At 39.6% G+C, this 16,530-nt stretch overlaps 1 protein-coding gene across 7 annotated transcripts in view; it reads left to right on the top strand.

Annotated features, from left to right (window-relative positions):
* PHKB (phosphorylase kinase regulatory subunit beta) overlaps nt 1-16,179 on the top strand; it is a 232,696-nt gene extending 216,517 nt beyond the window's left edge. For 5 of the 7 annotated variants that reach the window (XM_032787057.2, XM_032787060.1, XM_032787058.2 and 2 more), the window contains 5 exons: nt 1,106-1,240; nt 7,017-7,146; nt 7,571-7,678; nt 9,032-9,172; nt 15,082-16,179. In XM_032787057.2, the coding sequence (XP_032642948.1) occupies nt 1,106-1,240; nt 7,017-7,146; nt 7,571-7,678; nt 9,032-9,172; nt 15,082-15,219 (652 nt within the window). In that variant the 3' untranslated portion in view covers nt 15,220-16,179. The remainder of the gene's footprint in view (nt 1-1,105; nt 1,241-7,016; nt 7,147-7,570; nt 7,679-9,031; nt 9,173-15,081) is intronic. The other 2 variants (XM_075073813.1, XM_032787056.2) reach the window with 1 other exon arrangement.
* The last annotated feature ends 351 nt before the right edge of the window (nt 16,180-16,530 follow it).

Here is a 16,530-nt window from a genome sequence, read left to right as displayed (position 1 = left end):
CCGCGGGCTGGCCCGTGCCAGCAGCAACCGTCCTTGGTCAAAGGGTTCGGGGCTTTTCTGTTTCCCGGCACTCAACACACACCACCACACACCTCCGCATCGGAGTTGGATTGCGGACCAACGTCAGTGTGCCCTGTGCGTAACCTCTAGGAGGCAATAATGTCGATTTCGTCCAAATGAACTAAACAAAATATATCACTATGAATATAGCGCTACTCCTCTCGTCTGGGAGGAGTTCCGAAATCGATTTAAGGAGCCATTTAACTCGATATTAATGACGACATCGTGTGAACGGGTACAGCGTTAAATCGGTATATCGGCCATTAAACCGATTTAAAGTCGCAGTGTAGACCTGGCCTCAGTTAAAGACTGTAGGACTTAATTGCTTCTGTAAAATGTAAAAGAAACCATTTTCCATCTCCTTTCTAATGGTTTGCAAGTTCTGCTTCCCTAAGACTGAATGTTGAACAGAAAAATATTATTGATCCCATAATTATTTTAATTAAATCACAACAGCAAATAATTTTAAATATTAATTGACTTTAATATCAGAGGACAGATAATGATTTTTTTCAGTGAAGGTCAGTGATATAAGTGGAAATTCATGGGGCCAACATATCTTCCACGTAAACAGCACATATACATCAATATTATTTTACAACCCATCTCCTAAAACTGTTTATACAGTACTACTTTCAGTTTGCATCAGACTTGTAAAATGCACTGTGAGAAAATGAACAAACTCCATCATAAAGTAAAATTGGTATAATAGCATCTTGTTGACCGAGTTATTGAGGCATCTCCTGGCAGCCCAAGTTACATATAAAGGATCTTTCTGAGTTCTGTAGGGGTATAGCATCAGACGGTTTTGTTTTAGGAAATTGCACTTTTCTTGTCTTCTAGTAAAAAGCATACATTCTGTAATCCAGAACCGTATATAAACATATATAGTGAAACTCAAAAGGAACCACATGATTTTTTTTTTCTCCAGCTGCTGTCTAGGTAGAGGAGAACTATGTTATTAAAAAGTTCTGTTTCATACATTTTAAAGGATATGTGTATATGTAATGTCCTATAAATAAATATTTTCCTTCTTATATTTCAGATGGATTATCCATGCTATGAAGTATGAACTAAAAATCCGTGCCGGGGATATGCCACCCAGGGATTTATACCAGCTGTCGCCTAGTGAAGTGAAGCAGCTTCTGTTGGATATTCTTCAGCCACAGCAGCAAGGGAGGTAATGAGATCTGAGTTTGTATCTCATGCTGCTATTCATAATAGATCGATTGCATGATCTTTGTGTTTCAGAAATAATTTGTATGCATCTTAAATTACAGGTGTCTGCAATTAATTGTTTGTCATACATTATGTGTAATGCTGTGAGTTTGTCACAGAGGTCATGGAATTCAGGGATTCCACGACTTTCTGGGACCTCCGTGACTTCTGCAGCAGGCAGTGCGGCTGGCCCAGGGGCCACCTGAGCAGCTCGGGCAGCTCCTGGGCCAGCTGCACCAGCTGCTGCTGGGGCAGTCTTGGGCCACTGACCCCCATTCCCCAGGAGCAGCAGCAGGAGTTTGGGGGTGAGGGCTCTGGGAGGCACTTACCTTGGGGGGCTTCTCGGAAGCGGCAACATGGATCTCCATCAGCTCCTAGCTCTGTGCGCTGCCTCTGCCCAAAGACACTGCCTCCACATCTCTCATTGGTTGCGGTTCCCAGCGAATGGGAGCTGCAGAGCTGGCGCTTGGGGCGGGGGCAGCACGTGGAGCTAGGAGCTGAGGGAGGGACATGTTGCCGCTTCCAGGGAGCCGGGTAGGGAGCCTGCCAGCCCTTCCAAGCACCAGCAGTGGTCCAGGGCCATGCACCGCTGCCCGCCACCCCCCCCACCCCTCTCAACACCAGCAGGGGTCCTGGGCTGCTCCCCCCCAGCACAAATCTGCTCCCAAGGTTTAGTCAGGTTGTATTGTACAAGCCATGGACACATCCATGGCTTTTACTAAAAATACCCGTGACTAAAACATAGCCTTAATTATGCATACAGAGGTAGTGAAGACACACATTGATTTGTTTGTTCTTTAAGCTGTCTGTGATTTTTCTGATTTTCTTGTACATGTCTAAAAACCTGCTCTATTGCCCCATAATCCTTGTCTGAAACTTTACAATAAAGTAATATTTGATACTGTAGACATCTGATGTGTAGGATTTTCCTAACCTAGCCTGACACTAAAAACCAAACAACATCCCAAGACTAGTTACTTAAGGAGTTTTCACCAGTCAAAGCAGGGTTTATCCGCTGCTCGTTGACCACCTCCTTCTGAGCTGTAATTATTCCTTGTTTAAATCCCCTGTCTCCTCAGCATCCTCAAGCCCAGCCAATTGTCTGACATGTACCATCTCCTTTAAGGCTGTAGCCTGGTTTTTATTAGCAGCCAGAGAGAGCATTTTTAATTGGTGCATCCAGGGGCGGCTCTAGCTTTTTTGCCGCCCCAAGCACAGCAGGCAGGCTGCCTTTGGCGGCGTGCCTGCAGGAGGTCCCCAGTCTTGCAGATTCGGCGGCTTGCCTGTGGGAGGTCCGCTGGTCCCATGGCTTCGGCGTACCCGCCACCGAATCACCGCCAAATCCGCGGGACCAGTGGACCTCCTGCAGGCAAGCCACCGAAGGCAGCCTGACTGCCGCCCTTACAGCGACCGGCAGGGCGCCCCCCACAGCTTGCTGCCCCAGGCATGCACTTGGAGCGTTGGTGCCTGGAGCTGCCGCTGGGTGCATCACAAATGAGCAGGATAGAGGCTGAGGGCATTATCTCCATGCTGATCACAAATTGATGTGGGAGACTGAGGTCAGAAATTTCCTCTTACAGTTTAATTTTTTGCAGTAAGACTTGCTTACGTGGCTCATAATTTCTATAGTCCTTCCGGGCCATATGGCTGACAGTCTTCCCTGTCAATAAAGGAGATAAATACCATACATTCAATTCACAGCTCACCTCCAAAGCATATAAAATACATCTATGTCATTTCCATACCTGTAGCAAGGTAACCATTTTAAATCTATGCTACCTCCTAAGACTGGTGTTCAGTGTCTGTCCTCACTTACCAAATTGATATATACTGACTGTGCAGTAGCGCCAGGTCCAATTCATTTCTTCTCTCTCACATCCTGCTCCTGGTGGTTCTGTTTCTACTCATGCTGGCACTGCCCTAGTTCCAGTTTATTTTCTTCCAGATGCAGCTTTTCCTTCTCTAGACTCTGCTGATTCAGGGAACTCTTAATGGCATCTGGTTGTTTCCTCATCACCATGTACATCATCCTCTATACCTTCCTCTGGGATCCCAGTCCTGCTGGTCAATTATGGCCTTTGTCTCCCTTGACCTCTGCTGGACTACCAGTGAACTGAGTGTTCTTCTCAAGTCCTCATCCACTTCTGAGCCACAATTCCTTTTCTGGTCATCTGTGTACAGCAGGCCAACCAGCTCTGTCTTTTTCAGCTTTTTAGAATTTAGCTTTCTTTTGCTGCACAACTCTTCTAGCTCATGTTTCCTGAGCAATTCACAATTCATTTTTTGTTTCTTTTCTTCCCCCTTCCCCCCCCCCAAAAAATATAGGACAATTTTTCTCTTGGTTTTTCCTCTACAATACTTGTTTTTAGTGCTGTTACTTACTGGAGATTCACTATTGGCGTGATCCCACACACACGGCCACCAATATGTCACAGAGTTAGCCATATCTGTGCCCCCCTGAGTGCACCCCCTCAGGTACCAGGCCTGATGTCTTCCCGGAGTTTCACAATTCTGCCACTCTTATAGCCCTAGGCCTGGTCTAGTACCCTGTGTATCTACCATTCTTATCCAGCATGTTCTCTCTTCGGGAGTCTGTGATGAGTGGTGTATACGATGATCAAGAAGGTTGTCTGTGTCACTGTGTACATTGATTCAGACAGCCTTCCAAAAACAAAAGTATTATTTAATTTAGCAGTAGTTAAAAAGAACTTAAAGAAGAAGAATTTTAAAACAACAGTCTACATGCATACCTGTCGTACCATTCCCTGATGGTAACCTCGGCAGACCTGACTTCTTCAGACATCCCAGCAAAGTGTTGTGTGTTATTCTGGTTCCCTCAAACAACTACCATGTTTCCCTTGAAAGAAGGACTCTTTTAATCCTACTCACAGTCCCTTTGTTCTTCTATCTTCGTGGGCCTTTTCCTGCCCTGGTCCAATCCAGTTTTGTAGGTTGGCTGGAGAGGAGGCAAATATCATCAAAATGAATAATACATAATCCATCTATCTAGTCTATCTGGCCAAGCCAGAGCAATCCACCGGCCAAGCCAGAGTAATCCACCACCCAAGCTGTAATGGACTCAGTTTCTGTCTCTTTCTGATCCCTTTGACAGTCCCATGTGAGAGCAGGCAGCCTCTGCCAGAAGCCCATTCTTTATCCCCTGACAGTCATCTCTCTGTCTTTTGTCTTCAGACAGGGACATGCTGAGTTCACCACTCCACCTACGCAAAGCATTGATCATTCAGTCACTGGGAGCTTCCATTGTGTTTCTGGAACCTCTGTTGATCTGAATCAGTTTCAGCCAGTTCCTTAATGACTCATTCATTGTAGCCAAGACAGCAAGGCGACACCCCACCTGATGTCACTTGTGCTGCCCCAACAGCAGACTTAACTCTTTCTCCCTCCTCCCCCACTGGGTAGTACTGCAAAGTATAGAGAGGAACTGAAGCACACACAGGATTCATAAAAATATTGCAGAAAACTCCCATTTTGTCACACTAACCATGTTTTCTTAGCAGGCCTATCTGTGTTTGGCACCTGCCAGAATCTCCCTTTTGGGAGTATGACAAACCTGACCGTCTGGCACTCTTAACTCAGAGTTGAGGCATTTTAACTGTTCAAAAAGTCCTTTGTTCGCGACTTCCGCCTGAAGCTCCAGCATAGCTGGAGGAAGACTTCACAGGGCTTGTTCCCTTAAATTCTCGTGACTAGGATTATCTCGAAAGCCATTGCCTGCCTTCCTGCAGATACGTATAACCACCAAGAATTAAATACACTCTTAGATCCCAGATAGCTAACAGCATCATAGTAATCTAATAAACAGATTAGTAATTAGATTAGTAATCTAATAAACAGTATATATAATATTCATAATAATAAGAGATATCTCTTTCATTCTTCGCAGAGAGTAAAGGTAACTGAAACTGGTGGTTATTCTGTTACTCTGTTCAAACACTCAAAATGTTATAAGGTGGGAGTGTATCTTAAATGAAGAGTTTAAGGTCATAATAAATTTTCTAGCAGCCTAATGGGACCAGCTCGCTCAATTATATAAAACTATTCAGCACAGCACTAATTAAAATGTAGGTTACCTACACAAATTGGCATGGTAAATAATTCATAATATTTAGTTTTCTGACTTCTCTGCCGCCAATGTCTGGGACATGCATACAGGTTAGACGTTGTGCTCTCCTAAACAAGATTTGTTAATTTTTAATAAAACAGCTATATCTTTGAGCTGAGAGATGAAGTATGAAATGAGGCACCTGGTCCACAATTCCTTTTTTTTTTCTGCACTCTTTTTTACTAATATTAAAATAACTGAGGAAAACAGCCCTTACCCTAAGAACTTAGTTTGGTTTCTCAGGAAAGGTTTTTCAGTTCAGCACAGAGAGCTTGTACAAACTCCTGCTGCATGGGAAAAGATTTTCTCCTTCAAAGAGAAGACCTCTGAGGACTATACTGCTGCTAGGAAAGATTTTTTTTTCAGTTAAATAAAAGTATTATGAACTAAGTATGAAATATTGCTACCATAGACTGTAATTTTGTAGACTGAATTTACTCATTACAACCATTACCATAATTACCAGTTCTCACAGTTTTGTTGCTAGTCTTGCAATATTTGTCATTCTTAAACCCCCAGCTCTGGGAGTCATGTTTCTTTGTAAGAATCTCACCTTTCTTTTTAAAAATTGTAAGTTTGTAGTCCTTTATAATTGCAAAGAAAAGTTTGAAGATATGATCCACTAAACGCTCAAAAATTGGATGACAAATAAACAAAATCCAACATTTATTAACCTTTAAAATCTCATCATTAAGCTGATCTCATAATTTTGGGGGATCTGACTCATGATTTTTCAGTGCTCGTGGTTGGCAATGCTGTACTACATTAGTCTGCTAAACCCTTTTTATTAAATTAACAGTAGAATCAACTTCATAAATGTAGGTTTCTTAATTTCTTTAAAATTACAAATGCTGTAAAGCACTGAACATTTGGGATGAAGCACAACAAAATTTCAGTTTACCAACTTCAATTTTTTTTTAATTTTATTGGTATAAAAATGTGTCTTCAACTTAGTACATTTTTTGCACTCTTATTTGGAATTGCAGGATTTAATATGGAAGCTGTACTAGCACTGTAAATTGTATTACATACAGTAGAGGGGATAACAAAGGAAATATGTATACTGTAGTAGTTCTAGCACGGATCATGGTTTCTTCTTTATGCAATGTGTAAACATTTTGGTGCCATACACATGTGCCTGACAAATTATTTCTCAGGTAAATTAAATGGCAAATTTGCTTTCCCTAAACATATATATGTTTTCTTACGTATTACAGACGTTCTGTCAAATTCTTCCCTAGTACCTGGTAACTCCATTGACTTTGGTGGCATTACAGCAGAGTTTAATTTGGCATATGTCCAGTCCTGTCCTGTGTTCTAGGTTAAATCAATTTAAGTGTTAAATTTTTTAGACCAGTTAATAAGACACCATCCCACATTTAAGCATAACCCTCCAGCTTCTAAATCATCTTGTGTTTGTTCTTTTTAGGTTCTATTTTTATCTCCATATGAAATATTTATCAGGAAATGCAGCACATACTGTGTGTGCATCACTGATGGATATTTACTGTTATTGTTTACCATAATGGCTTAATTAAGTCACAAAGAAAGCTTTGTTTTGAATCTGAAACAGATTGGTTTTTCAAGCCCTTCAGTCATTTTGTTTTGTCCACAGATGTTGGCTTAACAAACGTCAAATAGATGGTTCTCTGAATCGAACTCCCCATGGTTTCTATGACAAGGTGTGGCAAATCTTGGAGAGAACCCCCAATGGTGTAATAGTAGCAGAAAAATATTTACCACAGGTAAAAAAAAAAAAAAAAAATTTAGAGAGTTGCACATTGGTTTTTCAACTACTGAATGCATTGCCATTGTATTTTTCTTCTCTTTTCATGAAATATGTGCTACAGATAACAAAGGATTCCAGGTGTAAAATAACATATTGGACATATGGTGCTGGAAGAAGCTTTGAGTTTACTATTTGCTTGTAACTGCAGTGAAAATATTTTAATATTCTGAAGGGGAAAAAAATTTGACAAGACTCCTAACAGAATGCTGTTACCATTGACTAGAAATTTGCTTCTCCTTTGATCCAACGGAACCCAGATTGTTAATGTTGGATAAATAATCCACAACAAATAATCCAACCAGTTCTATTAGGAATTTTTATTCAAATCAAATGGTTAAAATACATGCAGCATTTTATTATTTGTATTATTTCTTTTTCAGCAGCCAACACTATCTGATATGACTATGTATGAGATGAATTTTTCCCTTCTGGTTGAAGACATGTTGCAAAATATTGACCAGCCTGAATACAGACAAATTATTGTAGAGGTCAGTACCATATGATTAAGAGAAGTTTTATATACATGACTTGTTGGTAACAATTTTGAGAAAGAGTAACTGAACCCCACAGAGAATTGAATTAACAGGATTGGTTTAAAATCACAGATAAGCACTTGCAGATCCAAACTACTATGGCAGTTTGTAGGATGCTGTCTCCATAGATTTTTGTGTTTTATATTAAGCAGGTTCACATTAATGTATTTGGATAATGCATTTCAGGATGTTGGGGTCCCCACACTGCACCAAACAAAGCAAACAGTAGCCATAGAGTTAATAATACTAGGCCAGGGGAGCAGCAGACTTTCAAACAAAAAGATAATTCCAAAATAGCACTGTATGCCTCCCCCAGCTTAAGCCACGGGATCCTTCTTCAAAGCCCAACTGTTCTAAACACCAGTTCCACCTGCCAGATGACAGCTCCTCCCTCCCATCTCTCTTGAGCAATCCAAAGAGCCACACTTGCCCCATTGAATCAACAGTATTTAACCACTAGCTCCCTCCAGTGTTACAACACCTGCTAACAAAGTGAGGCAATAGAGTCTTGCCATCCTGTTATGCACCTTTCCCCCTAGAACCAGGCCCTGGGCGTGCTGTCTGAGCAAACAGTTCGGGGGCAGTTCTCTCTTCAATAGCTGCCTAGTATTTCTTGCCTGCGACTACGAATCTGTCCTTGGATATTCCCTGGCACTTAGGAGTTCAAAACTATTATCAAAACTATTGATAGCTCATGACCCCCTATGTAATGACCTTGCAACCCCCTGTGGGGTCCCGACCCCCAGTTTGAAAAACCTTGGCCTAGAGTCCCCAAGGACACCAGTGATCAATATGCAATCCACCACCAATTGCTAGTCACACTCTTAAGGCCTGCAAGCCAGTCAGGCAAGTCAGTTATTCCCATTTTAAAACTGTTCCAGCTGCAAGGAATTCAGTATCCTTGGACTTAAATTTGTTGTTTGTTGCTTAAATAGATTCCATTGGTAGTACATCTAGATTTTAGTTGTTTAATGTGTCTCATATTTACAAATGCTTGCCCTTGCCTACAGCTAAGCCTTTGTCTATTCCCTAATGTTGGTTATTTCCTCAGATTACTGTAACGATCTTTTGGCTGTCTACCTACTTCATCAATTTCAAACTTATATTTTATATAAAATTCTGCTTTTTCAATATATAGAAATTCAAATATTACCTGTTTACATTGCCTTAATGAAGATGTTTCTTCAGGAATCGTTATATAGCTTGTATCAAGCATGAGCTTGTGTTTACAACGTCATCTTTTACATAACCTGATTTTAAACTGGCCTAAAATTCAAGGGTTTTTTGTTTATTTGTTTCCTATTCTAGTTGTTAATGGTTGTATCTGTTATTTTGGAGAGAAACCCTGAGTTAGAGTTTCAAGATAAAGTGGATTTGGACAAACTGGTGAAAGAAGCATTTCATTATTTCCAGAAAGATGAGACCAGGCTAAAGGGAGTTGAAAAACAAGTGAGTAAAATATTCACTTCGTGTAAAATTTACAGTTCTTCTCAATCAAAGACAAAATTGGATAACATTGTAAATGTGTGAGGCTGAAAATAGAACAGACATACAGAACTCCCAAATGGAATCTATTAAATTTAATTCTATTTAAGTACTATGTAATATGAGAGGTTTATGGATGGATCTTGTAGTGCCTGTAAAAGTGTCTTCATAGCAACAGAGACAGCCATCATAAATCTCTTTGAACTCAAAGTCCTGGAGAGCTAGACAACCAGCCCACAAAGGTGCTTGAAAGAAAGTGTGTCCTACCTCACTGAATGTTAGAATGATTGTTTAGGAAAGAGTCAGTGTGTTAAAATGAAATGTTTCCTCTTTGATAAGGGAGCAAGAAGGTAGGCGGTGGTGGTATCTAAATAGATGCAGGATATGATATTTAAAACCAGCCTGAAGTTAGGATCGTAAATCCATTTTGAGGCACCTAAATAAGTGCCCAGATATTCAGAAGTGCTGAGTACCCAGAAACTTCAGTTGACCTCAACAAGAACATTTTGGTGGTAACACAAACTCAAGTTTTGCATCTAAAGTGTTTACCCATTGATTATTGATTCTAGAGGAGGTGGCCATAACCTACTGAGCTGTTTCTTCTTCAGTAGTTTAGGAAACAGCACTAGTTTCTAATTAACCACTGGTCATTAAATAGTTCTAAAGAAAATATTCCAAAATGATATAAAAGTCTTCCTTCTGCAATGGCCTCTGTATGTTCCCACTTACAGAATTTGATGCCTCTAGTGGTGAACTACACAATTGTATACCAAAGGCCTATCTACTGGAAAAAGGCAGTAGCGTGCTTATGCTGGGATGACATGATTGGCTCCGTCTACATAAGGAAGAGTACCTCTGACCATCTCAATTCCTTCACTACCGCTGCAGAGAGCTAAACTGAACTACCTGTCATGCATATGAGTTAATTAGCCTATCTTCTTATAGTTAGTTCTTGGTTAGTTCCTTATAGTACAGTTAATTAGTTGTTGCGACTGCTTGCCTCAGAGTCTGGGTCAGCTGACTCAGGCTCACAAGGCTATAAAATTACAGTGTGGACATTCTGACTCAGACTGGAGCCCAAGCCCAGAAGTCTACACAGCAATAAAACAGCCTCACAGTCAGAGCCCTACAAGCCCAAGTGAGCTGGCATGGGCCAGTCGCAAGTGTCTAGTTGCTGTATAGACATACCCTAAGTTATCAAGCAAGAGTCACACCCTGCTTTCTTATACAAAGTGACCTATTGCACATTGTGAGTGGGAAGCAGCAAGTTAAGAGAAATAGAAATGACTGGCTGTAAGAATGAAGGTCAAATTAGGCAAACTGCTTGTTTACCCAAGAAATCCAAACTGCATGTTAAACTGTATGTTTCCCTTGTAAACCAAATATACCATGAGTATTCTCACTCCAGATGCACATTTGATTGCCTTATGAGTCAGATCAATATCCTTCTATATGTGCATGTCTCTTATCAGTTTGCTTGGACTTCCAAAGGAGTTAAAATCTAAAATATGGTTACTTGAGGTCTCACTAGAGAATGCAAACTACAGTTATTTATGTTAAAGGATAAAAGGGGAAATACAGTCTTTGAAATGAAATCTAACCACTTGTTATTTACTGGATACCGATGGAAGCAACAGAGAAACTGGAAAAGCTGAAATCTGAGCATTTACCAGGCACGTGTCCAATAGAAATCGGAGGATGGCCCCGTCCATCAAGCCCTAAAACTAAGATATATAAAGCTGAAGTCACCATGTGCTCAAGAAAGTTAACTGAACCCATCAAGTAGCTGCAGAATCTTGAGTCCAACTGACACTTGGACCAGCTGTGTGGAAAGGACACTTCCTCCATCTCAGGGTTAAGGAGGATAACAAGTGATTAGATTTCATTTCAAAGTTTATATTTACCCTTTTATTCTTTAACATAAATAACTGTAGTCTGCACTCTCTAGTGAGACCTCATGTAACCATATTTTAGATTTTAACTCCTTTGGAAGTCCAAGAAAACTGGCATATGACTGAAAATCATAACTTTAAGTCAGGGGTCAGCAGTCTTTCAGAAGTGGTGTGCTGAGTCTTCATTTATTCACTCTAATTTAAGGTTTCACATGCCAGTAATATATTTTAATGTTTTTAGAAGGTCTCTTTCTATAAGTCTATAATCATAACTAAACTATTGTTGTATATAATGAAAATAAGCTTTTTAAAATGTTTAATAAGCTTCATTTAAAATTAAATTAAAATGCAGAGCCCCCCCAGACTGGTGGCCAGGACCTGGGCAGTGTGAGTGCCACTGAAAATCAGCTTGCGTGCTGTGTTTGGCACGCGTGCCATAGGTTGCCTACCCCTGCTTTAAGTAAATGCTTTTACTATTCTAAATGTGTCCCTTTTGGATCAATCAAGTAAAAGAGTAGTGATCATACTCTTAGAAGTGCTTTAAAGACAAGTGCATCATTGGAAGTGTGATAAATATTAGGAATTGAGAATTTATGATAGTAAGTAAATGTAATAAGAAATCTTGGTGATTTGTGTTGTTCCTTGATGTAACCGCTGAGCCTCAGTTCTAGTATGTGATAACTGCTTGCAAGACTACTGGATGTGTAACAGATCTAGAACACTGGTTGTGTCTACACTTGAGTGGTGAACTGTTGACTATATACTAATTTGGTTCTGGGCAAAATAATAATGTTAGTTGGTTAAGAATAAGCAAATGTCCTGATCTGGGAAATACTCTTCAATTTAAAAGTTGACCTGAAAAGAACCAAGTTTTAAAACTAAAAAACTAATGCTCCCCTGACTCAGTAAAAAGGGGTTATCTTATTAGATACCATTCTATATTGGTTATAACAGTTATCCAATTGGCAAACCAAGTTGGTTAGATTTCAACATAAATAGCCATATTGGGTCAGACCAAAGGTCCATTTAGCCCAGTATCCTGTCTTCTGACAGTGGCCAATGCCAGGTGCTTCAGAGGGAATGAACAGAATAGGTAATCATCAAGTAATCCATCCCCTGTTGCCTACTCCCAGCTTCTGGCAAGCAGAGGGCTAGGGACACCACCTTTAAAATCTAACTGGCATCTCAGTAAGTTCATAAAAATTGTCTCCCATTCACACTTACAAAGCCCTTCAGAAAATCTAACAGGTTATGTGTTGCCACTAGGAAAAGTGTAAGGAAAAGCCTATTGGTAAACAGTCTTTTTTGTTGAATTAAAAAGTGTACTGAGCATTGTTATACATTAAACCCAGAGGTACCAGTTCTCCCGCCAAAGATGCACTATGTAGCTGCCTACGTTACTTGCCTGAGACAGATCCCGATTGTAGGGATTTGCAAAGCAAGAATAAGGAGTTTTGTTCATACATTCACTGAGCACTACGAATTGGATGTGGCACAGCAATCCAGTGCTTTGTTTGGTAAGGTGGTGCTAAACAGGGCTGCCCAGAGGATTCATGGGGCCTGGGGCAAAGCAATTATGGGGGCCCCTTCCATTAAAAAAGTTGCAATACTATAGAGTACTGTATTCTCGTGGGGGTCCCTGCAGGGCCTGGGGCAAATTGCCCCACTTTCCCCCCTCCTCCCCCACCCCCGGGCAGCCCTGGTGCTACAGTTTATTTTTCCTAGAACTCCTTGCCCTTCATTGTCTATGGTGAGTGGGGGCACTGTGCTAATCTCCCATACAAAGGAATGCACAGAGACCCTTAAGGAAGTAATAAGGGTTACTTACTAATAGCAATTGTTCTTCAAGAGCTACCTCTGCACATGCTGCCTATCACCTTGTCCTCTGCCTTAGGAATCTGCAGGCTAGGGAGAAGGAACTGAGGTGGTCAGGGTGAGGAGTGGGTTCCTCCTCATACAGATTAAGACAATGATGTCATCTTAGCAGGAGAGCACTACAGTACACCACAGTGGGAAATGCTTTGTTATACAGTTCCACAGCTCAAGACTAGAGATGCCAAATCCCTAAATTGCGAATGCACGCAGGCAACTCTCAAAGAACAGTAGAAATTAGTAAGTAACGCATTTTCCTCAAATACTCATGAATGGAACTTTATATGATTGGTTACAAAGAGAGATCCTAGATTTAGAAAATGTATTAAATTAGCTTCTTAGTTTTAGGAGTAAGAATTGTCAGTAACATAAAATAAATTAGTCATTTGAAGCCAGAATGCATTACTTTAATAGACCCAGATGGGAAACTGTTTCTCCATCCATAAAAATTTTCAACATTTTAAAAATGTTCATGTTCCACAGCAGGACCAACCTAAGATCTTTTGAAAACTTTCATGAAAAAACCATAACGGACACCCACTCCAGCCTAGCTAATAGCCCAGTAGCTAGGACATTCACCCAAGATGTGGGAGACCCAGATTCAAGTCTGTGCACCTCCCACAGCCTGAATGAGGGCCCTAGCCACGAGGCTGCTAGCTAGGCTTGGGTGGGTGTCTCTCTCAGACCAGAAATATGTTTCACTAAAAAAATTCCAGTGTAGCTGAATCAGCATTTCCCAGTGAGAAATCCTTCTGTCAAAAAATTCCTGACCAGCTCTGCTTCTTAGTACTTTCCTGTTAATACTTCCCTATCAATAATTATTCCAGCACAGAAAGTTTCACATGGAGTTAAGGTGACTTGCATTCATTCCCCAAACATAAACTAAAAATACAAGAAATTCTTAGTTGAGGTTTTTTCACAAATTCTGGCCCTGATTCAGCAAGATAATTATAATATTCCTAACTACCTTACTAAATCAAGACCTTTAAAAATCACTTCTTCTTTCATGTATAATATTAGACAATATCCTCACAAATAAGGCCTGGCTTACATTTAAAATTGAGGTTGACGTAGCAAGGAAGATCAGGGGGTAAAAATCCATACCCTTGAGTGCTATTACACTGACTTAATCTCCAGTGTAGACAGCCAGGTCAACAGAAGAAGACTTCTGTCGACCTAGCTGCCATCACTCCAGGTGCTAGTGTTCCTAGAATGATGGAAAGACCCGCTGAAGACTGCGTCTACACTAAGGGACGATGCAGGTGTAGCTACTGCACTGTAGCTATGCTGCTATAGTCTCTGTAGTGTAAACATGGCCTAAGTATAAGTAAGAAGTCAAAATTTTCATATCATCCCTAACTGAGCTTTTAAAATACCTGGACTCTTTTATGTGATATGAGTCTAGGAAGAAAATATTTGTTTTTTCTTATAAGGTTAATGGAATAAGTCTCATACGTTAGCTGCATTTTTAAACACAACTTTAGTCATGGAGTTGAAACCAGCCCTACCATAATGTTTGAAGAGAGATTACCTAACTAATATGTTTTGCAAACATTGTGAAGAAACTGACCTGTCATTAGGAAATTAAGAGGAAATTATCTGACCAGAATATGTAATATGTTCTTTCACAAAACTATGCCCAAATACAGTAGGCGCACTCTAAGATTTCTAAGAAAGTCTTGAAGCAATTGAACATATATATATTGTACCTTTAGAAAAATCTTAGATTTTAAAATTCCTATTTGACAACTTACTGAACAATGGGTCCTGTGGCACCTTATAGACTAACAGACGTATTGGAGCATAAGCTTTCATGGGTGAATACCCACCTTGTCGGATGCATGTATTCACCCATGAAAGCTTATGCTCCAATATGTCTGTTAGTCTGTAAGGAGCCACAGGACTCTTTGCTGCTTTTACAGATCCAGACTAACCCAGCTACCCCTCTGATCATTGAACAATGAGTGTCATACAAAAAGACTGACAATGTCAACAATGAGAATTGCACTTTTCACCTATAAAATGGTTTCAATTAATTTACTCTGTATCAATAGTTAATCTTGATTCTTATCAATCAAAAAATACACTTTTTTGTTTTTGTTTTTATAGGATGACATGACTTCATTTTACAACACTGCCCCAGTGGGAAGAAAAGGAACATGCAGCTACTTGACTAAAGCTGCGATGAATTTATTGTTGGAAGGGGAAGTGAAGCCATGCAGTGATGATCCCTGTACCATTAGCTAAAGTTCAGAAAGAAATATAGGAACCATTGCTTATTTAGGTTTTAGTGTAGTTTTGCATGTGATGTTTAATTCCTATTTTGAAGAGTAGTCATGGGCAGTACTATAAATCTGTACCATCTTTCACTGTGATAAGCAGAATTGCTTAGGGTAGTAAATGCCACAACTGATTATTTGGCAGTAAAAATAAATGTATTTAATCAAGAAAAAAATCTCAACTGCAATCAGCAATCTTCACCTAAATGTCAAAATAGTGTGCTGACTGAAAATTATGCATGAAGCATGATATACAGTTCATATTAAATGAGCCCAATGATATTTAAATAAAGTTGGCTGGGCCCGTATTTTTGGTTATGCAACTGTTTAAAAACAAATGATACACTTAGTTATTTGTGTAATTTTGAACTAACAGTTTATGCAAGATTTATTACCTCTTTCTTCCATTTTTACTGTAATTATTACAAAATGTTTACTGTAAATGCTGAGTGAAATACACCCAGAATTTTTAAAAAGCAGAGAATGGATTTGAACTAATGGTTAACACACAAAATAGATTGACACTTACAAAACCACTCTAGCTTTTACGTTATTTGGTCACCTTAGTCAAAGTGTAGGTAAAATAAAAACAATATTCTGCACAAAATATTTTCTTTACAATTCAATTTGATTGGTTATAAATGTATGAGAATTGTTTAGGGTTTTAATGGCTTAGTTATAACCTGATTACACAGATTGCAGACTGCCAGAAAATGAATACAAAAATATGTAGAATTGCTTTTTATATTTTAAATAAATGTCATTGCAGCTAGCCACATGTTCAAAAGTTTGTATGAGATTTATAAATTAACACTGGAAACGTTAGTTAATATGGGATGAAAATTTTTAAAAATGTATTGAATTGAAATTAATGTTGGGAAGATGACTGAAGAGAGACGTTCATTAAATATAAGCATTTGACAAGTTCTTTCCTGTATTGATAGTTTATTTGTCTTCTATGGTTGAAGATTCATACAGAATCTACAGATCCTAAATAACAAAGCTTGAATTATTTTGAAGAAGGTAGTTTCCATGTTCCTTTATAAAAGCTTGCTTTTTCTGTTGATCCCCTTTGAGTCTGATCCAAATCTCGTGGGAAGGACTCCCATTGGCTTTGATTGCTATTGGATGAGGCCCTTTTGAACATATATCATCAAAACAGATGTTGTGACGGAATAAAATATGTTCAACTGATTGAGAGTTGTGTATAGCATTGGTAATCTAATAAATGGTGGTCCACCACAAGAATGTTTTACAACAAATTGATTTCTTTTAAATC

This window comes from Chelonoidis abingdonii, chromosome 19 (assembly GCF_003597395.2).
Source record: "Chelonoidis abingdonii isolate Lonesome George chromosome 19, CheloAbing_2.0, whole genome shotgun sequence".
NCBI lineage: Eukaryota > Metazoa > Chordata > Testudines > Testudinidae > Chelonoidis > Chelonoidis abingdonii.
The sequence above is the reverse complement of the archived record's forward strand: the minus strand, read 5'-3'. Positions and strand labels throughout refer to the sequence as shown.